General features: G+C 45.0%; 1 protein-coding gene across 1 annotated transcript in view; it reads left to right on the top strand.

Moving 5' to 3' along the window:
* The first annotated feature begins 6,962 nt into the window (after nt 1-6,962).
* GGT7 (gamma-glutamyltransferase 7) overlaps nt 6,963-27,275 on the top strand; it is a 51,407-nt gene continuing 31,094 nt past the window's right edge. Inside the window, exons 1-3 of the mRNA XM_066625505.1 lie at nt 6,963-7,212; nt 22,059-22,285; nt 22,951-23,102. Coding sequence (XP_066481602.1) covers nt 6,981-7,212; nt 22,059-22,285; nt 22,951-23,102 — 611 coding nt within the window. The 5' untranslated portion in view covers nt 6,963-6,980. The remainder of the gene's footprint in view (nt 7,213-22,058; nt 22,286-22,950; nt 23,103-27,275) is intronic.

Below are 27,275 nucleotides of genomic sequence, written 5' to 3'. Positions count from 1 at the left end.
TAGCCTGTGAATGAAGATGAGAATGGGGTATTGCGTTATTTTTATTTTAAGATTTTTCTGCTGATGGTCATAACTGGTCTAATTTGGACAACACCATCTGAGCTGATCTATTGAGGATATACAGAAGTACATCCTAGTTCTTCTTGGAGGTCATCCTAACATCTCTCTCATATGAGGTCTACCACTGCAATGCAGTTAGAGGAATCAGGAAGGTGTGCCTGGAGGGGGACTGGGATGTGGTCATGTATGTCCCTAATCCCATGGTACAGGGCCTGCATGAATGGTATTATACAAACAGCCCTAAAACTGTCCAATAAGTGATCTGTCCATGTTCTGGAAAACATAAGAACCATACTCCATCGCTACAGTACAGACACTTGAGAAAGCAGTGGAACTCACTGTCTCAAGGGTTGCACAATCTGCTGCCTTAGGATTTGCTGTGCAGTTGTATCGCGCACCTCGCACAGAATAGAGAATGTCATCCAAGGCAGTGGAGAATCTGAATAAACTACAAAGAAATGAAGAGACACACACAAAATGTAAACTGAGATATGAAACAGATGTTCTGACTGAAACACACCAAGGCTACAGCAGTCTTCTACCAACCTACCACCCAATTCCAGCCTGAGCTCTGAACAGATGGGACTAGCCTTCAGATAGTAACACAACCAATTGATAAGTCAGCAGAGGTGCACTGCTTCAGTTTGTCCTGCTGTGAGTCCAGGTCACCATCTTGCAAGGGTGGGGGAAAATGCATATTGCAAATGGCCATAGCTGTTGGAAGAGGCAATGAGCGCAGCAAAATAAAGGGGGCATATCCATGCATGGCCTTGGAGTAGTACAGTGGATAATGAAGAGAAAGCTGCAAGATCAGGCTGTAATGGAAGATCAGAAGATCATCAGGTGGATGATGTGGTGTTGACAGCGATTCTATGTTTTGACAGCTGGTTGACAGCTCTGGGAAGGACAGGGCAGGGCAGGGCTGGCTCCACAGCTGTAATCAATCAAGGCCAATGGAGACCTGGTTGGACACCTGAGCTTCATTTGACCTTGATGGGGCTTTAAACAAGCTAAGGAGGTAGCTCACAGCTGAGCCACATTTGCACTTAATGGGACACAAAGGATAAAAGGCAGCTTCAGAAGGACCAAAGGAGCAGGATGCTGACCCAGCTGGAAGCCAGACCCTGATACTCTTTGGGCCTGCTTGGATCTTTTCAGTCACAATGAAGGCCTCTTTCTTTTTAAGAGTAAATTCCATGTTTGGGACCCTGAAAACATGGAAAACAGCTGTGTAACAGAAATATAAGATATACCCTTAAACCATGAATGGTCAATAGATTTTATAGGAATTATAAGGGCTGTCACTTGATTGAAAGCATCTTTTGATATGCCAATAAAGGTTTCAGAAAGAGAGAGAAAGCATCTTTGACTGCAATCCTTCATGGAGTTACCTGAGAGTAAGTCCTACTAAACTCAGAGATTACTTCTGAGCAGACATATATGTTTTAATTAACAATTGAGTTTTAGAACACAATCCTATGCTTGTCTACTCAGAAGTCCCATTATCTCCAATGAGGTTTAGTCACTGAAAGTGTGCACAGGATTGCAGCCTAAGATGATTAATTGATCAAACCATCATGTTGATCAATCAGTCAAAATTTTGATTAATCATATAATTAAATACAATAGTTCTGAGGCAAATATTATGTATTCTCCCTCTTTAGATGATATGCTGGTGTGCCAGAGAAGCATTCCCACTAAGTGATGAAAATGAACATCTCTTCTATCATGATTATTTTCTGAAATTTTGTCCAGACCTGCAGCCATACATATAACAAGGATGCAAGATGCCAGGACCATTTACCTATACAGCAAGTTTAGGAAATAGATAGTTTTTCAAAATGAAATGCCAGGTTACACAGTTTCAGGAAATTTGTGATACAAGGAAAGACAGTTATGATCTTTTAAGAAGCAGTGGTGAACAGGAAACAACCTCAGCATTGCTCCAGTATAAAAGGCAAGCTGCCAGGCAAAGCCCAGGAGCAAATACATAGAACTCACTCCCAGCTCATGCACTTTACTGTGTTTCTGATGTGTATTCTTCAGTTAATGTTACAGCTCTTGTGTAAGAGAAGACCCCATTGCTTGGCTTATAGCTAAATTGGCAAAGCATAAAAGGTATCATTTAGAAGAGAACATAAGAACAGCCCCACTGGATCAGGCCATAGGCCCATCTAGTCCAGCTTCCTGTATCTCACAGAGGCCCGCCAAATGCCCCAGGGAGTACACCAGATAACAACAGACCTTATTCTAGTGAAAGAAGACTGTTCAGACAAAAAGCATCAGGCTAATTTAACTCGGCTATTTTAAAGAGAAAAAATAAAAAGGATTTTGTGCACTTGGAAACAAAGTCTGTCCCTAGATATGAAGGCATTAAAAACATTTTTTTAACGATTTTCATCTGTACATTTCAGATGAATTTTTAGTTTGATGCTGACCCCAATTGTTCAGGTTCACTAACATAATTAATGAAGTGTTAATTAATGCACCAATTAATTAACCAATTAATTCCGGTTGCAGGTTGTTCCGTTCCCCCCCTTTCGCTACATGCAAAAGTCAGTTCATTATGGAAAAGCATCTACACATTTCCTAGCTTCAAATTTTTTAATTTGATGGAACAGAAAATTAGTCTGTACTATGAATTGCCATCACAAAACTCTGCAGAGCTGCACTTCACTTACCTGGGCTCTGAAGGGACTTGATTTCTGGTTTGTCAGAACCTGGTTTGGAATTGTTATACATAGCACCAAAGGCATGTCCTGCCTCTTGTTTAACAGGACAGCCTAAAGGGTGGATTTTGAAAGAAAGGGCTGCACAGCCATGTCTTGATCATGCCCTTGAAAATGAGATCCACACTACTGTAGATACAAGCTTAACAATATTTTTTTGGGTGTTCCCATGTGATTTGTTTTTGTGTTCCTGTTTAAAGAAACCAACAGGATTTCCCCTTTTGGGAAAGCTTATCCCATTACAGCAAGCCTCCTTCCCCCTTCTCCACCATTACATGAGCGCAGTGCTGCAAGATAGGGGCTAGTATCAGCTAGCACCAAAGGAGAGGTCAATCCTGTTCTAAAAATGATCCTCTGTACCACAGTCTCTGGTCTCACATCAGAAGAGCCACCAGAGTGGTTCTGCTTTCCTGTCACTGATACAATGTTGTGTCATTGGTGACTTGAAGTGGCAGTGTAGGATTAATCTGCCACATATTATGAACCAGAGAGCAAACTAGGTTAGAGTGTGAATCAAGGCCTGGGGAGATCTGAATTCAAATCCTCATTCAGCCAGGAAGCTTATAGGGTGTAGGATGCTGGACATATACACTGGACAGGTCGTTCAACAACCAGTGCCCTGAGTCACCCAGAATTTAACCCTTCATCCGGCCAAGCAGATTAGATTCTGTAGGGCAGGAGCACCATTTAAACTGCACAGCGGGGCTACATGCTGTCAGCTGACTACGAGTCAGCTGATCTCACAACCCAAAGGGGATAGATTCCTGTTTCCAAGTCAGTTCATCAGCCTGACAACTTCTTACCCGAACAGCCAGAAAGACTCCATCATCTTCACTTCAAGTGCCTCACTTATCCTGGTACCTGACCACCAGCTGAGCTCTGACCATGCCTTCTGCCTCTTGCTTCCTGTTTTCATCTGCCTTATCTAGTATGTACTGATCTAGTATGTACATCACCCTAGCCCATCCTTGATCAGTTCTCCTGCCTCCTGCCCCCACTCCTTGCCTGTTTGTGCCTGTACTACTGGACCACCCTCACTGTGGCCTGCCAGAGCATGATCAAGATCCAACAGGGGATGACCCTGAGCAAATCACTCTCTTGTTACTTAATTTAGCTCAGAGAGTTGGTGTGAAGATAAAAGGGAATGGGATGGACCATGTTTGCCAGGCTTGGAAAAGGGGCAGGCCACAAATATAATGAACAAATACATGTTGGCTTGGGATTTCATTGGCAACAGCCTATTTCACAACTGGAATCTGAAATATGAAGGAGAAAATCAAACAATACATCTTTTTTCCTTGCCTTAGTTGCATGACCCACCAGTTATTTCCTCATCTAAATAATTTGATCCTCATTTTCAAAGGTGTATATTTCAAAGATATATTTTTAAAAAATATATCAATGGAGGCACTGAAATTCTTCTTTAAAATATTTTCTTTGCAAGGCAAGGCAAAGGTATAAATGGATGTGGCCTCACTGAGCATGTTGCTATGTAATAATGACATAGAAACATTTCCAGTTCAGCAGAAAATATTGTATGATTGCTTACAATAGCTTCACTATGGTTTGCACACTCATAGTAGCCTAGAATTTTATAAATAATGAATAATTAGGTCATCTTAGGTTGGGCCCTCTGGGACACACTGAAAACCTTCTCCTTGAAAATAATTTATATAGCATATGTACAAAACAAAGTCATGAGTAAGAGGTAACTCCTAGGCCAACTTGATACATCTCCAAGATCCAGTGGATCTCATGCAACAGTGGAACATGACGGTTCCAGCAAGTCTGGCCCAAGACGTTCCAATACCTCAGGTGGCATATGAGCTGCTACCTCCCTTCCTCAACTATGTGCCAGCCTCTCTACCCACACTTGTATTGGAGTCACGGAAGATCTGGCGAGGAGGTAGATGTGGTGTCAGCAGTGGCCCCTTTAAGGGTAAGGCCTGGGCATCCAGCAGAGTGTGCTGCACAGCTGCAGCCACTTGAAGGCAATAGGGCCCTCAGGGATATAAGGAGCACCTGAGGCAGGAAGGGTTTGTGGGTTGTAGAAGGAGTGCAGGTTGGAGGAGAGCTGAGTTGACTTTGAGTTGGACACGCTGACTGACTTACCTGGAATTTGATCTTGGACTGTGACTTGGCTTATTGACTTTGCCCTGGATACTCTGACTGACTTTGTGACTACTTGAACAGGCTGCAGAGAGCTGAGGTGTGCTGCTATACCAGGAAGGACTGCTGCCTTAGGAACTGGGTCCCTGCAGTTTAAACAGGCAAGCTACCTTGGTGGTGGTGTCTAGCAGTGCTGCTGTAGAGAACTGGGGCCATTGTTGGGGAACAAAAGGGGAGCTAATTAGCTTAGAGTGGGCATAAGTTCCCTAAGTGAGGCTTGGAGTGGGAATCTGGCAGAACAACACTCTCCAATGTTTTTGCTCAGCACTGTCTTCACATTTCCTCTTTGTCACCTTCCCCTTCTTCCTTTTCTAATCTAAGGAGTGGAAAGAGGACAGGAAGTGGAGGCAATGAGGCAGTGCTCCTCATCAAGCTATATTGCTTGAGACAACTGCTTCAGTTTGCCTCATGGCAGTGGTGTCACTAGGGCGTGCTTCACCCAGAACTGGAGGCCAGTGTGTCAATCTCATGATGGACCTCCTCCCATGTAGTGGGTGGGGCAAAAACCTGGGTGGTGGGTATGGTGATGTACCATTGCCCCACCCCCACTGGTCTTTTGGCCATACCTCTTGATAGAATAGAGACATTTCAAAGCAGTTTGTTTCATTTCATTCTGCTGTAAATTACACACTGAATGGTATATAACATGATGGTATTATTCCTACAAACAGCAATTTTAGCCATTTTGGTCACTAGTGGTGTCACCCCCCCCACCTTACTTACACCTTATTGGCTCCATGCTATGTCATAGTAACATCTCATTGGCTCTTTGAACAATCAGTCTTATTGGTCTGTTTTGAATTAGGGAAATGGTGTACCCCCTGATGAAATTCCTCTCAGAGGCCCTGAGTTGAGGTCCCCCTTCTTTTGGAGTATGCTGTTTGTCAATGACTATGGCCCAATTCCTAACCCATTTTCCAGCATTGGCATAGCTGTGCCAATGGGACTTGTGCTACATCCTGCAGTGGGGTGGCACTCAAGTAGGCCTCCTCAAAGTAGGGGACTGCTTGTTCCCTTATCTCGGAGCTGCATTGCCCTTATGTCAGTACTGGAAAGTGGGTTAGAATTGCGCCATTTGTGTCCCTTTCCATGTGCAACACTGGTGACAACTAACCCCCTTCCCCAAATAACAGGTTGCACAGGCTCCTTGTAAGAACATTTGAGTCTCCCTTCCTATGTTGGTCTCCCAGCTCAGGTGGGACCTAACCGTAACAGTAGCACTGCCTCTCTGCTAGCATGGACACTTTGGACATGTTCCAGGCTGACACACATGGGATGGAGATCTCAATAGTCTTGTGGCATGGTGGCATTCTGACCAGCAAGTAGCAACTTGGGGCTGCCACCACACCACTAAAGCGAACCTTTGCATCAGCCTTAAGATCAGCCTCCTCTTTTCCAAGAGCATCAAAGAGCCCAAAATCTTAACATACACCTGCACTTATCTCATTATCACATATTCATACCTCCCTTCCTCCAAGGAGCTCAGGGGTTCCTCCTCACCTTTTGTCCTCACAACAACCCTGCATGGTAGGTGTGGCTAAGAGATAGCAACTGTCCCAAGATCACCCAGGAAACTTGAGGGGTCCTTGAAAATCCTGGACAGACAGCAAGATGATACAGGTTGCCATCCTCTGTACACTTTCCTGGGAGTAAGCTCCATCGACTAAAATGGGACTTACTTCTGAGTAGACAGGCATAGGATTGGGCTCTCCAGTTCGCAAACCTCTGCACACCTTCCTGGGAGTAAGCGCCATTGAGTACAATGGAACTTACTTCTGAGCAGACATGCCTAGCATGGGGCTGACACGTGGCCAGGAGCGCAGCCGGGGCCGGTCGTCTGCCTGCAGCAAGGGAGCAAGAGCCTCCCGGGCGAGGGGGACCCCCAGCGGCCAGACTCTGCCACTGCCCCGCCGCCAGCCTCCCCCGCCTGCTCCGCGCTCCCCTCCTCCTGCCCGGGCGCCGCAGTCACTTCCGGAGCAGGCAGCTCGCCCAAGCCCACCTGGCCCGGGAGGCTGGAGCAGGATGGCTGCGGCGGCGGCCGCGACGGCCACGGCGGCTGCCGGGGCTGCCGAGAAGGAGGCGGGCCAGCAGAGCAGCCTGGGCGCCTACTCGCCCGTGGACTACATGAGCATCACCAGCTTCCCGCGCCTGCCCGAGGAGGAGCCCGGCAGCGCCAGCGCCAGCGCCAGCGCCTCGGACAGCTGCCTGCGCTCCAGGAAGGAGGAGGATGCGTTCCTGGGCGAGCAGGACACCGGTGAGCGCGGAGGCAGACGGCCCGCCCGCCCGCCTGGACCAGGCAGCATCCTCCATCCATCCAGCCAGGCTCCATCCACCCTCCATCCTTCATCCCTCCTCCCGTGGTCCTGCCATCCCTCCCGCCCACCTGGACCCTGAGCATCTCTCCGGATGAGGCCCTCTCCTGCGTCATCCTGGCCTCGGAGGCGGCAGCGGACAGCCGCGGCCCCCTCGTGGTGCAGCCACCCCGCATCCCTCTCCCCTGCACAGCCCACCTCCGCCTTCTCCCTCCTTCCCCCTGGCCGGGCTGCCCCTCTTTTCCTGCTTGGCCCTCCCTCCTCCCCCCAGATCGAGGGACGATGCTGTGAGCATCCCTCTTCTCCTGCCTCCCCCCCACCCACACCCCTGTTATTTCCCTTCTCTTCTCATTCCTCTCTGGCAGACCAATCCTATGCATGTCTACTCAGAAGTAAGCCTCATAAAGTCCATGGGACTTACTCCCAGGAAAGTGTGGATGGGATTGGGCTGTGGCTCTTCTCATTCTCTCTCATCTCCCATCTCATTCTCTCCACTTTTCCAGCTCCTTTTCACTCCAGTAGAGGGGCAATAAAGTAAGTGACTGGGCTGCTCCTTCCCCTCCAGATCTTGTAGCCTACAATGTGTCCACTGCCCAGTTGCTCCAAAAAGAGTGCTCTCTGACACTAGATCACCCTTCTCCAGTCATTACTCTTCCATCTCCTATGAAAGCATCTCATGCTGATTAAGGGAACTTTTTCAGCCTCATGATTCCCCCTCTCTTTTTTCATGAGGTGGCTACCTACAAAATCCCCAAGTTTCAGTCTTCAGAGTGCTGCCAAGTTAATTACCAAGCTTGGTTGCTTCAAATTAAAAAAGGACACCTAGACTTTCTGCAATATTCTTTGATCCCCTAATGCAGTGGTTCCCAAACTTTTTTGACTGGTGGCTTCCTTGAGCGACTGGGCCATTTGGCCTTGGCTCCCCATTAAGGCTACAATCCTCTAAATTGTAGGCTGCAGCCTCCCAGGTCAGGCAGGATTTTCACAAGCATTCTGCAGCTCCCCTGGCTGGTTTCTTTGGCTCCCTGGGGAGTCAGGGCTCACGGTTTGGGGACCACTGCCCTAACGCCTGATAACCATGTGAAGATAGTTGGATTGGAGAGATTCATTGAAGTGAGTGAAGGCCCAGTGAATACTCCAAAAATCCACCAAGGGTGGAATTTTCAAATACCTTATCAGAAATGGCCAGGACTGCTTTTCTAGGGTTGCAATCCTATACAAATTTTCCTGGGACTAAGCACTACGGACTACAATGGGCCATAGACATGCATAGGATTGCACTGTGGGTTTTTGTCACCTTTGCATCAAACCTCTTTTGCAAGAGCCAGATTGACATGGGTATTCAAAACCTACCCAGTTTCTTAATTTCAGATTCTACAAATTATTGCAGTGTAGTTGTACAGAGAACAGTGTGTTTCTGATATATATATTATAACTGTAAATGCAAATATATGTCATAGTTAATAGCCAAGACTTAAGCATGATTTTATCTTTTGGGAGGCTACCAATGAAGCTGATTTGCAGTGAGTTCAAGACTGACAAAAGAAGCAGATCTTCATACAAAGAGTAATTATCATGGAGTTCACCACCCCAAGCTTGGATTGCTTCGGAAAGACAAATTTGTGGAAGACAAATCATAATAGTTAATGAAGCTTCCATGTGCTGAGAGATTATATCTCTGAATCCCAAATGTTGGGACCAATCACAGAGGAAGGCCAACAACTATATGGCCTGCTTTTGACTCTCCAGGGGAGAATCTGCCTAGCTGGTGCTAAGCCCCTTCCCCCAAGGAGCCGCTGCAGACTGCCCATATGCGCTCAGGATGCTGCAGTAGCCATTTTGGCACCGTGGCAGCCCTACATGCTGAGCAGTTCAGGATTGGGCCGTCATTCAGCAGATCAAAATCATTGCAAAAGCCAGCTTGTGCTGATGTCAACCTATAAAAACGTGCCATCTGATGAATCTTTTTATCAGCCTAACACACTGTACATTCCTATACAAGTTTGCATGGAAGTAAGTTCCACTGAGTTCAGTCGGGCTTACTCTCACATAAGTGTGTTTAGGATTGCAGCCTTAGAGCCCAATCCTATGGGCTGTGGTGCTGGCAATGCTGGTGCTAACAACATGCTGCTGACGCTGAGCCCAGTGCCGGTTGGCGCTGGGCCTCAGTGCCCAAAGATGGACATCAAGAGCTCCTGGTAGTAAGCATGGCTGGCAGCAGGGCTTTTGGGGGTGGGGGAGGGTGGAAAGGAGCAGAACTGGGCAGGGGGAGGTGAGGAGCAGGCTCGGGAAGGGGACAGACAGTGGCAGGCTTTGCACCATATCCTAACCCCCCCCCCCCGGTTTGGGAAACCCGACACTGGTCTCCTTGGTTTCTGCACCTGCTCAGGAGCAGGCACAGATCCGAGGAGACCCATTGGGGCCACCTGGGTTTTGCACAGGTAAGGGAACATTTTACCCTGAGGAGATCTGGCGCTGCTTCCCTGGCCCCATTGGATACAGTGATCACCATTTTGGTGCTGCTGTAACCCTGGGCACTAGGGAAGAATAGGATTGGGCTGCTTGACAGGTACAGATCCCCAAATCCCCAGACAGGTGTTTTTTTTGTTTCCTTTCCCCTTTTCTCTTTTTCCCCCCAGGGCTACATCACATGTAGCAAAAACATGAGAAAGCCAGAAGTGTGGTTGCAACCCTTTGTCTGGTAAAGAGTTGTATGGAACCTTGGATGAGCAGGCACACAAAACAGCATACACCAGCAGAGTTCTTTGAATGCAGTGGTTAAATTTCAGAGCAAGGGTTATCACAGGTAGAGTAATCAGTAAACAGTCCTAGTCAGCACAATGAGCAATCAGTCCATAAACAACAAATCCAAATCAGTTTTCCAAGATACACAAAGTTCATTCCATGGTCAGTATCAACATGTATATACTCACATCCAGCCTCCCAAGTTACTGGCGGCAGCAGTTCAGTACTCTCCTACTGCTGCACTGGAAGCTCAACAGACCAAACATTAAGTAGTTGGAGTGGCCAATCAGTGTAGGCTAAGCCACACCCAGGGTGAGGCAGTCACAGGTGTTTGCTGATCCTGCTGACTCCAGCAATCTGCACCTGTTCCTGAACCACCTTGTTGGCTGTGTTTGTGCCTTATCCAGAACATAGACCTGACAGACTCATACGTCCCTTCTTCTACTGTACACTGGAAAGTGAGATCGGGTCTTCTAAATGATGACACTTGTAAACTCATGACAGCTCTTGGAACTTCTTGAGTTTGCACTGGACAAAACCCTTAATAAAGACTTTAACGGAGAAGCAGGAAATGAAGAAGCACAAAACATTAGTGCTTCTTTTTTCGCAGCTCTTGGAGGATGCAGGAAACTGTACCTGATATGTAAATGGAACTTTTATTTTACTTCCCATCCCAGTTATCACATCTATGACTTCATTTGTGCAGATCGTCCTAGCCCAAAATTTTTTAAAAAGCACTCACATGTACACACACTTACATACAAATAAACACACATTTCTTACTACTATCCCAAGCCTCTGAAGTTTGAGAAAGGAAATCAATCAATCAATTATATTCAGATGTCATTACATTATCCATTCTTCTTGCATTGGTTTAATGAAAGCAGAAAGATCCCTTCTTTGAAGTTTGTTTGATTGCCAATCAACTTTTAAAGCTATAAAGTGTTGGGAGCTCATTCCTCTCGCTTTAACAGTCTGTCTTGTCTAGTATAGCACTTTTCCATGTTGAATTTTTCCATCCATGAAAAGAAAGAATCAGTGCAGAAATATAACAGCTGAAAAAAATCTGTGGAGTATTTCTGTCCTGACTACGGAGATGTTAATGAAACTATAACCTTTTGCACTTTAATACATTAATTTTTATAATACTTTGTATTTATATAGTGCATTCTGATTACACAGGCCAACACACATTTTGCTTATGTTACACCAATTCCTGGGTATATTTGGGGTGCTGATTCCAAAAATGGCATCCGTTTTGCCCTATCACTTCTAGTTTTGGAGGCATGGCATAGCCTCTTTAGTGAATGGTTCAAGCAGCTTCCTTATGAGGAAGCCTACACCATTGAACCATTCACTAATGAGACTATACTATATCTCCAAAACTAGACGTGATAGGTCAAAACAGATGCCATTTTTTGGAATCAGCACCCCAAATTCATACCAAACCACCATAAAGTTTGGGAAAAACTTTTCTGACCCTCAGTTTTGTAGTCCTGTGTTATTTAAAACACTTCATGTATATTTGGAGCAGAGTAGCATGGTGGTAAAGAGACTAACAGTGCAATTATATATATATTTACTCAGACGGTCTGCTGTGTTCAGTGAGGCTTATAACCCAATCCTATCCGCTGTTTACTACAGTGAAGCTAGCATTCCACCATAGCAACAGAGCTGCACCACCATAAATGGCTTGCCGCTGCTGGGTGCGAAGGAGCCACCAGCAGAAATGGCCAGTGGCTCCCTGCACACATCAACAGTTCACCCAGGTTGCACCAGAGCAAGTAAGGTGGGAGTGGACATTGGAAGGTTTGGGGGCAAGAAGTGGGCTGATCCAGGGGGCAGTTGGAGAGCAGGACCAGGAGGATTTCAGCGGCAGTCATGCATGCTAGATCTTATCTCTTTTCTGAGCCTGGATCTGTCCGCTTCCTCTCCTTGGAGTTATGCCAGTGAAATAGCCAGTATGGGTCTGATGAGACCCATAGGTGACCAGAGGGCCAACTGAAAGGTAAATAAGTTTTACCTCTCATCATCAGGCCAGGCCAAAGTATTTTACTTACTTGTCTTTGGTCTTCCAGTCACTACCCCACCATAGCATTCAGCATGCTCTCTGTTGGCATGACTGCATGGTATGGAGTGGCGGGGGGGAATAGGATTGAGCTGTATTTTTCAGATATGTATATAGAATTGCACACTGGGTTGCAAATCAGGACTTCCCTGGTTTGAAGTTTCTGCCATTAACTTGCTTTGTAACCTTAGACAAGTCACTTCCTTATCACATTTGCCGCCCACTCCTGCAATATGGAGATAATACCTTATAGGATTGTTTTTAGGATTACATCAAGATAATACGAGTGAAATGCTTTGCATCCTCCAAAAGCACAATATAAATGCTAAGTATTCTTATATTGTATACATTATCTCTATAATTATATAATTTACAGGTAGTTAAAACTATCTTTCTTATGGGTCCATATTTTTGTTTCTCTGCTGAGCCTCATTTCTGTTCTTCCCAATGCATTTTTAAACTGCATCTAAACATTAACTCCCCTGGCAACAGTCGGCACAAAAGAGGAAGCGCCTGATATAATGATCATCCTTGGGTGGGGGAGCTACTGCTGGCTTTATATAATGTTGTTGTCACTTCCCTCTATTGATCTTAGTGTCGATTGTACTACTATCATTGCACTGATTTCATTTATGCCACTCTGTGCCACTTCAGTGTTTGTGGGCACAAGCCTAACCAGGTCTACTCAGAAGTAAGTCCTATTTTCTTCAATGGGGCTTACTCTCAGGAAAGTACGGTTAGGATTGCAGCCTGTGTCACTTCAGTACTTATAATGAACCTCTCTTGCACTGTCGCTGAGCATGTGTAAAAGACAAATTAAGTTTTAAATGTGCTTGTATGGTTTTTGTTTTTAATTGATTGACCATAAAGATGGATATACAATTGCACTTCAACCTTCCTTGACTTTTTGTGTCACTGGTGAACAGCTGCATTCTGTCTAATGATAGATTCTTCATTCATCTATAGATTGATTTATATATCTACCCACCATTCCCCCCCATAGATATGTATGCCTTTGGGAATGGTTCCCCCCTCCCCTACCATTTTAACTTCTCTCTGAATGAAAGTGTCTCTTTGGTCACCATGAATGACCACAGCATGCTGGTTTTACTCAGTTCCTTCTCCCTTTCTGTGGCAGTGGGCACCTGCTGCTGGGCTGTTTCCTTCATCCCTCCCCCTTCTAGATTCTAGTGATACTGACAAGGTCAGGGAAAAGTCAATGTGCAGACTTTTGCTGTGGCACTGCTGAGACCAGTGTTGCTGGAGGGGGGGCTGCTTTTAGAGCAGTGTTTCTCAAACTATGGGTCAGGACACACATTTTATTTTTAATATATTAGACTTGATGCTACCCTGGTACATGACTGCATTTGGGGAAATGTTACAGATCTGTACTTTTGAACAGGCTACTTACTATGTATATGCTTTTAATAATGACAGTCAATTGGGCTTGCTCCTGGGTAAATGTAGGTAGGATTGCAGCGTAGGATTGTTAAATAATTTCCTGCTTAATGATGTCACTTCCGGTCATGACATCACTTCTGGTGGGTCTAAACAGATTCTCATTCTGAAAAGTGGGTCCCGGTGCTAAAAATTTGAGAACCACTATGTTAGAGAATAGATTAATCTTCAGATCCTGGGAAAGTCCGAATTCCATTACCTAGTACCATTAGCAAAAAACTTGGAAGAACTGGTTTAGAGGCATAAGGCTAGCTTTTAATTTATACACAACTCTAAGACACCGTTGACTTGAACTTCATACAGTTAATAATGTCACAGGCAACAACAATCAGTGTAATGCTCCAGTAAAATACAAAGAGATATGGAACCCAGTCCAATGAATGTTTATTAAGAAGTCAGTTCCACTGAATTCAGTGGGATTTATGGGGTCAGTGCAGCAGTTTTCAAACTCTCAGGGAGTTTGGAAACCACTGTAAGTCCTTGTGGGGGCTGGGGGTACACAGTGGGGGTGGGGGGAAGACAGCAGCACGATCCCCAGGATCACACCGCTCAGGGGGCTGCAGGGGCTTGGCTGCACTTACCAGAGCCTCCTGCAGCCCCCCAGGGGTGCGGGGAGCCCTGCATGAGTGTCTGCAGGACTCTCCGAAGCTGCAAAAGTGAAAGTGGAGCAATCCTCCTCCCTGCTTCCTGGTTGCCCCCACCCCTTAAGGAAGCAGAGGCCAGGGCCCACAGGCTGGGTGCATCGCGATGCCCCAGTCTGAAAAGCCCTGGGTTAGTGTCTTGTTTTGAATGGAGTATTGTTTTAAACTCAGTATTGTTGTTTGTGTCATAATTAGCTATGTTCTACTGGATGATGTACACCACAGTGTGAAATTATTTTTAGTATGTAATTTTTATATGCAGTATGTTATAATATGGTAGTGAAGTCTTATGATCCAATCAGAATGAAGCACTTTTAGGTGTCATTGAACACATGCCTAATTTTAGATCAATGGGGTGGGAAAGTGTTGCACTTTGTCCAAAGTGTGCTCTTAGGTTGTTGTGATGATAGTCATGGCATCAGCTGATCAACTGACACTGCAAGAAGAACAGTGTAAAAGGATTGCTCAGTTTTAAAGAATCATTGTATTAAAACGCATGTTCCATCCATTTTACTTTCTTCCTGCCCTCTTAAGTTCAATAATCACATATTCTGTGAAATAGTGGGATTACAGACTCTGATGCAGCCAAGTGTTAGATGAAATGGCATTGCTGTGCATCTTTTTATAGTTTTCTTCACAGAGATGTTGAAATGTGGCCCTTTAGCATTTCAGCTCATGTTTGGGAGGTTTTAAAGGAAAAGAACCAGGTTCAAGACCAGAACTGGAAGAGATCAGGTGCACTCTTGCAGTTCATTTCTGATGTCTGCAATCCACATGCCTTGTGGTTTTCAGCCATCAGTGATCAATGCTCACATGGCTGATGAGGAGATAACAGTACCATTGTGGAAGAGGCAATGAGCACAGTCAGATTCCTGGTCTAAGAATAAAAGAATTGCTGAAAGAGACCAAAGACCAACTGGGTCAGCCAGAAGCTCCCTGGAAAGTTTACCAAGGAGATGATGGAAATAGCTATCCCTTGTAGTTTGGTTCCACCACCTAGTAGCTGAAGCTATAGGAACACAGAGTCCACAGCTTTAGCTGCAATGGTGAAAGATACATTAATTCCTTATAAAATTGTCAATCCTTTTGTAAGGATAACATCATTTCCCACCACTAAGCCACCATGTAAAAAAAGGCAGAGTGCATGTCAGGTGCAGCATCTAGTGGTTAGTAACTAGCACCCACTTCCTTGCTCCCTGCATAAACCTGCAAACTGGGAAATAACTGAAAAAAAGTAGTTGCTGTCATGACTCAAAGCTAGAGATCCCAGACAGAAAGAGGTCACCTTGGGGAAAAAATCTCTCAGGATAACAGGGAGCCCCAAAATCCTTCACTAAAAATAAAACAATAGCAGAACATAAACGGTCTGGGAGTCATGGAGACCTGCTCGTTCCTGAGTGCACTGAGACCAGGCAGGTAAAATCAGAAAAAAAAATACAAGGCATGTATTAAAAGGCTGTAAAGGTATCAAAACAATGGATAAAAACGACTTTGAGCCCAATCCTGGGCTCGGTGTGCCGGCTCATCACCAGCGTGCATTGTTGCAAATGTGCTGTAAGGCACGTTTGTGGGTCCTAGTGCTGGTGCTAGTGCCAGGCGAGCACCAGAGCTCCACTGCTCGACGGTCTCATGGGCCACCAAGCAGTGGTGAGATAGGAGGAGGCACGCCAGGGGGAGGAGCAGGGCAGGAGAGAGGCGGGAGCCTTCGTTTTGGACTGCCGGCCAGACTCAGAGGCTCAAAATTCTATACTGACTGAAGGCTCGAATTTCTATGCTGACTCAAGGGTGGAATCAAGTAGCCCCATTGCAGGACTACTCAGCTTACCTAGGGGAAGGGAACAAAAGTCCCCTTCTCTGGACTGCTGGAGGAGCTGCTGGCAGTGCCTGCAAAGTGCGCAGTATGCTGCAGCAGCCATTTTCGGCGCCACTGCAGCCCCATGCACCAGGCAGCTCAGGATTGGGCTGCCCAGTATGCCAACCCAAGAATTGGGCTGCCCACCACCCAAGAAAAGGGTGGTGCAGCAAAGATTTCAAAGTTGTTAAAATGCAAGAAACAAAACAAAATGGCTACTCCCCCTACCTTACACATACTGTTCAGACATCCCCAACTTTGCTCTCTTCTGGCAAATATTTCTTGAAAACATTGAGAAAACTATGAGATACTGGTAGATTTTTTGCTTTGGCTTTTCTGCAGCAAAAATGCAGTATTTTGGGCAGAAGATAAAGAACTCCAAGTTCATTTATTAATAGCTGCAAAATTGTTTGTTAGTCAGTGCTGGAGGAATGCAAACCCTCCAACATTGATGGGCTGGCTGAGTAGATGTGGTGCATGTAGTGGAACTACCACTTGTAGTTGCTTGTAGTGGCAATGAGTGGAACTACCACTCATTGTCACTATGTTTGACAATGAAGACCACAAAGTGATAGATCTGTTCAGAAATGTAGCTTTTCAAATTCACCACTGGAATAATAAAATTCAGGACAACATGTAACCATATTCTGCAAAGTTAGCATGGGATTAAAGTAGCAGAAACAGTGTTTGGCTTTTCCATGGAGGCTTTCCATACTGAGAGCATGAGAAGCAGGTGTGCAGATACTCTGTGTGCACCCATGTTCACAGTTCCCACTCTGTGAAGCACAACATTCCTCCTAACAAATGCCCAAATTGTCTACATTCACTCCAGCTACGTTAGCAGTGCAGGATCAGGTAACAACATTTCACACAACAAAAATGGCCTTTGGTCTCCCCTTACACATGGTGGTTCCATGTTCAATATTGTATTCTTTATATGAAGTTCATAGCCATGCACCAAACATATAACAAGATTCATATCTTGGGTTTAAGAATGAGTGGGATACTCTGATTCTGTTCAATTCTAGGTTTTTTGTTTTTGTTTTTTCTTAATCATGACCACCTCTGTGCACACACCTACTTGGTACTATCTATTCCTTCCTCAAAAGGAATACCATCCCTGCCATGTGTATTTGTAATCTCTAAAAATAGCTCAGAAAATATACCACCTACAGAACAAAACTATTCTATGAGGACATGCAGGAAAGTAATTTTGGCAACAGTTCCGCATGATGCACTCTTCCTCCCTGGAATAATATGAATGAAACATTGGTTTTTCAAGTTGTTCTCTTTCAAATCTCAAATGCAGCATTTCTCAGGCCCACTTAGGTGGCAAATGTGTATGGATGTACAAGTCATGCCTTGTTATCCACTGATTTGGTATCCACTGATTTGACTTACCACTGATACCGAGGTTCACCTTGTAACAAGGCAAAAAATGCCTTGTAACAAGGCAAAAAATGCACCAAAATCCAATTTCCTTCCTTTGCACTGTTAGATATTTATAATTTCTTTCCATTAGATTCCATTATTCACCCCATCTAGTGGCTGAATGCAGTATAGTGTCTATACCAATGCATTCTGGGGTAACAGTAGAGGAGCAAGAAACCTGGAAGTGGGTCTTCAAAAGTGGGTCTACCATTTTTCGACTGATGTGGCAGCCACTGATTTTTTTTATCCACTGAGGGTTCCAAAACGGAGCCTCCATGGATAATAAGGCACAACCTGTATGTATATACAGAGTTATACTTGATATGCATGGCATAAGTATAAGTACTTGAGTTGAACTTGGTGTACATGGCACATGATGTACATGATATTTCTTATATAAATTGTAAACCTGTCTTCTGTAGGTACAGTGCTCATGTGTGGTGGATTACCATATGTCCTGTGCTCCCGCACTTACCTGGGTGAACAGATGTGCATAGTGTGCATAGTGTTACTGGGTGTGCTTTTAAAACCAAGTGTAATATGTGTATGTGGGGTAAATCTATTACAGGTGCAGGGACTGAGTGCTGTGGCCAATGATGCAACTCAGTGGAATGGTACAGAAAAAAGAGGGAGGCAGGAGAAAAGGACCAACCACAAAGAACTTTTATTGTAGGGATAATAACAGTGGGGAAGAGGAATCAAAATAACAATGCAATGCAATTTGTGCAGCAATTGCTCACACAAATAGGCCTAAAACATGAGACAGAGAGAACAAAATCCATGCGGGGACAAAGAGGCATAAAATGGCATAAGGAGGGAGGAAAGGCCATTGGGAAATCAGTTCTCTGTAGCTTAAACCAGGGCTACAGGCAAGGACTGAGCCCTTAGAAACCAATCATTTGTGGGAGGGCTATTCTCTCCCCCTGAAACATCACTCTTAACCAGGCCACAAAAATTCCCCCAAGAATTAAGTGGCAGTGGTGTTCTTGATGAATCAGCCAAAGAGAATAACTTGTTTGAGGTCTGAGTGCTAATCTCAGCCTCACCCTTAAATTTTTTTTTAAAAAAGACAAACGACACAATCCTATGCATATCTACTCATAAGTCAGTCCCATTGTGTTCAGTGAGTCTTACTCCCAGAAAATGTGTATAGGATTGCAGTTGGGCAGTCCAAACCCCGTGTGGCAATGCAGTGGCACCAATTAAGTGTTTGCTGTATCCTATGGAGGAGTTTCAGCCTCCAGAGGTCTCCCTGGGGTAAGGATATATTTCCCTGCCCGGGGTTAAGCCCAGGGCAACCCACCAGGTCTACTGGGTCTACTCAGACCTGCATCAGCAATATCACTGGTGAAAGTCTGTATGGACCTGTGAAGGTGGATCAAGCTCAGGAAGGGGGTGAGAATTCAATGAATAGTGCTGCCACCAAACCCATACTGGATGCTCTTTCTCTCTAATAACATAATAGAATATAATATAAAATTATGTCTTTCCTATTAGTAGATTTGGTTGTATTTAGTTATGTTGTTTAGTTTTTTTTATTGTATATATTGATTTTGATTTGTTATAAATAAAATGAATTTTAGCGCATGAAATTACACACACACACACACACACACACACACACACACACACACACACACACACAAACCCATCCTGGACCGAATCCACCCTCCTCCCTATCCCCGCCACCTCCCATTTTGCCCACCCCTTGCCCCGTTCACTTCCACCCTGCCTTCCTCTCATCTCTGCGTAGTCTTACTTGCAGCAGTGGGCATCTCCTGTTCATCACTGAGTGAACCTGGCTCACTACTTCTGGTAGTGGCCAGGCTGCGCTCTCTGGCATGCTGCATTTGTGATACTGGGATGCATGTTATGACACTGGAATTCACATTCTGGTGGTGTAACAAGCTCTTAGGTTTGGGCCTTAAGAGTCCTAGACTCTCAAGCACACAGTTGCACAAAGAAGGAAAAGACAAGCTTCACTGTAAGCATGCCGTCTATTTGACTGTGTATGAGATAAGAAGATAGAGGGAGGGAGCTTGTGGGTCAATGGCTAGGCTTTGCCAACAACCAAGGTTACCTGCCTATATCTCCTTGAGTGCAAATCGTTGCAGAAATCATGGGGGCTAGGAACATGGGTGATGTAGAGGTCACTGGGACTGGGGCATGGGAGACACAATTGCAAGGAACAAAGTGGAGAAGTGGAATGGGGGTTCTCCCTGTGGTTTCATGTGTGTCTTTACCAATGTACAAAGCATGGGCATCAAACACGATGAACTAGATGAACATTTGCTTCAGAAAGTGAGCACAATTGAGTATGCATTTCTGAAACCTGGTGGGGTAATCTGTGGTAATTGAAGGGTATAACTTCTTCAACAACCGACATGTTCGGAAGTGTGTGGGGAATAGTGCTGTAAGGTAAGTAAATTTATGTCAGACAAACTTTATGGCCTTCTACATTAGAGTGACAAACTCAGTAGTTGAAGAGAATGCTGTGAACATAATATATCTGGATTTCAGTAAGACCTTTGACAAGGTTTTCCACAACATCTTGGTGAACTAGCTGGTGGGCAGATGCAGGGTAGATGATGCTATTGTTAGGTGGATCTTGGCTGGCTGGTGGACCATACCCAGAGAGTGCTTGTCAATAGCTCCTTGTCCACCTACAGGAAAGTGATGAGTGGGGTGCCTCAGGGCTTTCTCTTGGGCCTGGTTTTGTTCAATATCTTTATAAATGACTTGGATAAGGGAGTGGAAGGCATGCTCATCAAATCTGCAGATGGATCCAAACTGGGAGGAGTAGCTCATACTTTAGAGCAGTGGTCTCCAAAATGGCAACCACTGTGTCCTGAAAAAGCACTCCCCGTCCTGAGCAGTGCTTACCGTTCTGCCTCAGCACTGCATTTCTTTCAAGCTGATCTGGACACAGGGATGCAGAATGGTAAGCGCCGCTCATGGGTGGGCTTTTTCCAAACCCCGGATCTGCCCTGTGAGCCAGTATTTGGAGAGTCCTGCTTTAGAGGATAGGAACAGGATCCAGGATGATCTTGATAGGATGAAAAACTAGGCGAATTTGAACAAAATGAACTTTAACAGGAATAAATGCAAAAATTCTGTGTTCTGGTAGGAAAAAATCAGAAGCACAAATATAGGAATGGGGATACTACCCTAACCAGCAGTACATGTGAAACAGATTGAGACCTTTTAGTAGGTGACAAGCTAAACATAAGACAGCAGTGTGATATGGTGGCAAGGATGCAGCAAATGTGATTGTAGGCCGCTTGAACAGAAATATAGTATCAAAATCATAAGAAATAATGTTATCTCTGTATTCTGCTTTTGTCAGACCTCACCAGTTTAGGGCACTGCAGTTTGAGATGGATATTGACAAACTGGAGAAGGTCTAGAGAAGGGTGTCTAGGATGGTGAGGAGGCTGGACACCATGTTTTATGAGGACAGGTTGAAGGAGTTGGGCATTTTTACCTTGGAGAAGAGACAGTTAAGAGGTGAAGTAACTATAAGGGTACAATCCTAACCCCTTATGGCAATGCTTTCCAGCACTGGCATAGCAGTGCCAATGGGACATGTGCTGCATCCTGCAGTTGGGTGTCACTCACAGAGGCCTCCTCAAAGTAAGGGAATGTTTGTTCCCTTACCTCAGAGCTGCGTTGTCCTTATGTCAGTGCTGGAAAGCACTGACATAAGGGGTTAGGATTGCGCCCTAAATATCTAAGGGGCTGTCATGTGGAAGATGTAGCAGATTTGTTCTCTGTTGTGCCAGAGGACCAGGAAAAATGGGTTTAAATTACTACAAGGCAGATTTCAATTAAACATTAGGAAGAACTTCCTCATAGTATGAATAGTTTGGCTCTGGAACAACCAGTCTTGGAATGTGGTAGCCTCTCCATTGTTGGAGGGCTCTAAACAGAGGCTGGGTAGCCCTCTCTTTGGTATGTTGTAGTTGCAGACAGCCTACATTGGCAGAAGGCTGGACTTGATGATCCTATAAGTCCCTTCCAACTCTATGACTCTATGATCCCCACTGCTGCCATGTTGACTCTTGGTTGTAGCTCAGTGGAAGAACACATGCTTTGCATCCAGACAAGCCCAGGTTAGGTCCTTTGTATCTCTTGATAGAATTGGAAAGGACACTTTCCTGAAAACCTATAGAGGCACAACCAACTAGGGTAGACGACACTGAGTTAGTTGAACCAGTGGTCTAGTTCAGTACAAGGCAGCTTCATATTTTCTCATGTGCAAGAGTACATGGTTCAAGAAATATGGTGAGTGGGGTTGAAGTGCCAGTCATGATCATGTTCAGCAGGTGCACATGTCAGGTGGTGAGCCCAGGAGGTAGAATGGCCCACTTACACTAAACTATTTAAGACTGCCAATAATTAATGGGAAGTATGTGTAAGCTGAGCCCTTAATAGTGGCCCTGAGCCAGCAAATTACCTCCAAGCTCAAACCAAGAAGGAAGGCTGGCACAGGTGTAACATGAGTGCCTGTGCAGGCTTTGAAATAGGAAGAATCTGAGTTTGTGCCCATTCAGTATCTAACTCTCATTGGCTTTCTCTCCTTTCTGAATGAAGATCCAGACTCCTTCTTAAAATCAGCTCGCCTTCAGCGCTTGCCTTCTTCTTCATCTGAAATGGGCAGTCAGGATGTCTCGCCACTAAGGGAGACCAGCAAAGACCCATTCTCCAGGGACTGCAGCTGTCGCCAGGACGGTCTGACTGTGATCATCACCGCCTGCCTAACGTTCGCTACAGGAGTCACGGTGGCCTTAATCATGCAGATCTACTTTGGAGACCCCCAGGTAAGAAGAGGTATCTGACTCACCTTCTTTCTCTTGTACTGAAGTGGGAAGGCCTGCCTTTCAGGTATAGCAGTTGTTGTGTCTTATTTTGTATGCAGCTGTTCGTTGTGCGCTCAGCTGTGTACAATTGAAAGGGCTATGTTCGGAACTGCGTACTTAACCTACAGTACCCATTTGAGATCAAATAAGATTTGCATAACTACTTCTTGCTTTTAATAGTTCCCATAGTTACCAGCAGTTTTCAGTGCTGTGAACTCACCTTCAACTTTGGGAGCATTAGAATGGCCTATTTATTGAAGAAGTCAGTTGCATGTCACTGTCCCTGCACTGCTGTGAGGGTGTACCTACAACCTGCCATCTTACTCCAGGATTGATAAGTTTCACCTGTAGCTTATTTTGTCCTGCTCAGGAATGCCCATGCATTTTTCTCCTTGGAAAACGCAGTTTTCTCATAATAGGGAATTGCATCTTCCCCACACTTGAACTGCAATATATTTTGGTGTGAGATAATGAAACGGCACCATGAGAAAATATGACTAGATCCTGTGCAACATTTCCTGAAGGAGCCCCAAATAATCTCTCCAGATTTCTTGGGTAGCTGTTCATTTCTGAATGTCCAGTTGCCATCAGCGTCAGCTTTTAACTGACATTCTGGCTTCTCACAGATATTTCATCAAGGTGCCGTGGTCACGGATGCTGCCCGTTGCACCGCGCTTGGGATTGAGGTACTGAATAAGCAAGGCTCCTCGGTGGATGCAGCCATCACCTCAGCCTTATGCTCAGGAATTATTCACCCACACACAGCTGGCATTGGCGGGTAGGTATCCACCATCATCTCCTTTTCTTGTAATTTGCCATCTTGTTATGTTGCACTGGGAATTGTACAAAGACAATTAGTCATCAGAAACCAGAGCTCAGCTTTTCTCTTCAGGTGGATTCCCATGATCAGCAGAGAAATTATTTTTTTAAAGGTTCCACAGCAGTATCTATCTTGTTCTTGCATGAAACTTGTCTTCTGAAAAAGTCCCAACCATGTTCGGCTCCCTGGCCACTTGTGGATGGCACATCTGAATGTTGATGCTGCCACTTGCATGAGAGCTTGGAAGTCAGCAGTATATTCATTGCCTCTCATAAGACTGCATGTTGTATGCATCTTACTGTTCAAACAAGTGGTGGTTGATGCAGGTTTTAAGATCTGGTTCCTTTATGACCCCCTTCATGAGGGAATGCGTGGGATCATGGCTGCTGCTGTCAAATGGTCCTCTAGCAAAATGAAACATGCATTGTTCTACTATGGCCAATACAGGGAATGCTGGCTGCTAGCTCCTTCTGGGCGCAATCCTAACCAACTTTCCAGCACCAAGTTGGGCAATGCTGGGCAATGCTACTCCAAGGTAAGGGAACAAACATTCCCTTATCTTGAGGAGACCTCCATGACTGCCCCCGCCAACTGCAGGATGCAGCACATGCCCCACTGGCACAGCTATGCCAGTGCTGGAAAGTTGGTTAGGATTGCGCTTCTACTTGCTTTCCCATGCAGGAAAGATCAGCCCAAACTTCAGGCTTTTCGCCTTAGATTAGAGGAAATCCTGCTGCAGGTCTGAGTCAGGAGACTTGCCAGAGAGCTGTATATTCAGATCAATGAAGTTATCAATACCTGTTTAGAGCCTGAATTCAATGATCAAGATTTAACAGCCAACACAAGGGCCTCCTGAAAAAATTACTTAGAATTGCTGGAAGGAAATAAGCTTCACCAGAAAATTTCTATCCATGACACAACAACAGTACTTTCTAATACTCTGGGCTGATATTGTGTAAGAATCAGGCAGATTGCAATGAGTCTATGCATCTAAGCGTGTCTTCAGATGTTACCCAAAAGTGCTGAAAGGAGATATGATGGTGTCATTCTTCTCCTTTTTAAGGAGTATGTGTAATGGACTAAAGATGCATCCAAATGGCTGCTTCCCAGTTTGGTGTTGTGGCATATATCCAGTGGCATGGGATTTTATTTTTTAAAAATGCAAGTACATTTTTTCCTTGGGAAATATCTGTGCTTGGTGTGAGCACTCAGTTATTTGGATGTCACATCCTGTGTCATGTCAGCCAGGCACGCTAGTCTTTTGTAGGCTAAATATCCCACGTGTTTGAACTATAAGGCCTGAGAGTGTTGAAAAAACACACCTAACCCTCAGATTTAGAGCTTAGTCCAAGGCAAGGTGGGCAGCACCCAAGCTTCTGCCTGGCCTCTGTGTCTGCTGGAAAAGTTCATGGTCCAACTGAGCCACCAAACTCTCAGCAGTGTACACAGTGACATCATTCTGGTCATGCCACAATGGGTCAGAAGTAAATGTTTGGAACCTGTCTGCTGTTGCCTCCAAAGAGGTCTGAAAAATAAAACCGTGAAAGGACTGTTGTGCAGCCTCATCCAAGAGGCAAGCATGTTTCCTGGAAACTAGGAGGATTTCTTCACTCCTAGCTTTGGAGATTGTAAGCTGGTAGAATTTCTGCATTCTAAAGGCCCAGTCGCGCTCTGAGCGCGATACCAGAGACTGAAGGTTGCCAACTAAAGGCCCAATTCAGCTGCCAGTTTCACCAATCTTTGCTTCCTTTAAGCCTGACCCATTGCCTGGAGCTGTTGCCTCCCTTCATTCATGGCAGAATTGTTTTCAAAAAGGCATTATGCAAGAGAGAGATTTTCAAGCTTTTGGTGGCCAGAACACCAGGAAGTTCCAGGGTATATTATGTAAACACTGTCACCTGAGAATGGCCCATCAGATGGGATTTGAGAAAACATTTGCTGAAACTGGAATCTCTTATTTGGTCTCAAAGCTGATTTTGAAAAAGCAACACAAACACACACACAATGTTCAGGTTTCACTAAACAGACAAAAAGACCACAAAGGTTAAAACGAGTTGAGACTGCATTTACCTGCTGGCTGATTTAATGTGCAAGATTGTTGTTCTAATTGGGGATTAACATGAACATACCTACAGTTTTAGTAGAGAAGTAGCCACCAGACTTGTTTCCCAATGTCACTGACTAAGAGCCCAATCCAGCATGGTGATGCAGCAGTGCCTGTGTGAGCTACATTGCATCCTGTGGGGGATTTTTGGCTGCTGGAAGTCTCCTCAGGGTAAGGGGACAATTGTCTCTTTGCCCCTGGGTAAGTTCCAGCAGTCACAACAGGTCAACTTGGACTTGTGCCAGCGATATGTGGATCAGGCCGAGGAATGGGGTTTGGATATGGCACATGCTGGCACCACCAATCCTGCTCCTCTTTCAGGCCCTATTTGCCCAGTCTTAGCCCACATTGCCACCCCGTTCAATCTACCCTTGCCCTGTTCTACCTCTTCCCAGCCCTCCCCCAACTCTGCACTGGACCTACCTGCTTCAGCAGGCTTCCTGACAACCACGCCGTACCTGGGCCTTGCGCTGTCACAAAGCACTTTACAGCACTTTTGTGAAAGTGCATGCTGGAGGAATGTGTGTTTCACCAGCACAGGCCCTTATTAGGATTGGGCCGTAAGGTTTTGTATGGAACTCAAATAGCCAAAAGACACTCTTTAAATGGTCACATTCATTTCACTCTGTCCAAGTTTGGAGAGCAGAGTGTGTCTTGAGTGTAGGACTACTTGTTGGCATTGTACAACTGTAGTGTTATATGAATGTGTGTCAGGCACAGAACAAGCAGCAGCCAGTCATCCTCATAGCAATACCAGCAGCTGAATAAATAGGGCTAAGGACAAATTCCCGATTTGGCAGATCAGGGATGCACAAGTTATGGTATTCCCACTTTATTCTCCACTTTGTTTCAAAGGTGGTTTTGCTGACAATTTTTTTAAAAACACTTTGGGACTTCTTATCTTCCTCATCCTTCATTCTAATGTTGTTTTCAAAGAAATTCTGTTAGAAAAAAGAGCTTTGATTGTGCTCTTCATGCAAGATCATAGGAACAGTGTTGCTACATCTGTATTTTGAAAGTGACATCATGGAGATGAGTGATGACTCTCCAATGGAGCTGTAGCAATCTGGTGCTCACTGTGTTCAATTTTTTTCCCCTGTGGATGAGGGACAACCCTTTGTAATAGGAAGTAGCCAGCTGATAGCAGGCAGACCAAATCTAGCCCATGGATCTGACCTCCATTGGCTCTGTCCAATTGTAATTAAAGCATGGTTTAAAAAAACAATCCCTGCTCACAGTTCTGCTGCTGGGGAAAAGAGACAATGATTCTTTGTATAGTCTTCTCTCTCTTTTGCATGCTGGACAGAGAATGGGCTACTGCTGGCTATCTCTTGAGAGGATTTTTCAGAAGCACACTGATACCTCAGCATCCCAGACTATGTCCTTCCAAGCACACGGGTGCTCCTTATGTCTCCTTATTTTCTTTATTTAGAACTTTTTTGTTGCCACCCTTTGGTTTTACAGCTTCTACATCAGGGTGAGCTGTGACTAACCAAATAATAATAGTAGTTTACTCAAGGTGACACAATCCTGGTTACAAACTAAACCTGGTTATGTAACTAGCAATGACATAAGTATATACAAGGTATATACACAAGTGACACAAGGGAGGAAACCAGTGCAGCAGAAGGTTTGAAAGGACAAAGTTCTTTGATAACATTTTTATGGTGGAATTGCACCTGTCTTTGTCAAGGACGATCACATATTCATCAAGAATAAGCACTTATTCCTACCCCAAAGGTTGTAAAGCAGTGTTTCCTAGGGATGGGCACTTCACTTGGGTTGACTCAACTTGTTGTGCTAAGCGGCTCTTTTTGATCACTCATGTTGACTGAAATTGTGAACTTCTTCAAATTCAACTCGACTCGCAACCAATCGTTGTTCTGTACTGCTAAACTTGAAAAATAGCACAGCTTTTGTTTACATACATGGTGTTTGAAGTCAAGGACTTCAACCAGGGATGAAACTCAAGTCAGGTGAGTCCAAGTTGCGAAAATCAGTGTTTTCGCTGACTTGTGGAGTCTCGA

This window comes from Tiliqua scincoides, chromosome 4 (genome assembly GCF_035046505.1).
Source record: "Tiliqua scincoides isolate rTilSci1 chromosome 4, rTilSci1.hap2, whole genome shotgun sequence".
In the NCBI taxonomy this organism is placed as follows: domain Eukaryota; kingdom Metazoa; phylum Chordata; class Lepidosauria; order Squamata; family Scincidae; genus Tiliqua; species Tiliqua scincoides.
This window is presented reverse-complemented; position numbering and strand designations above follow the sequence as displayed.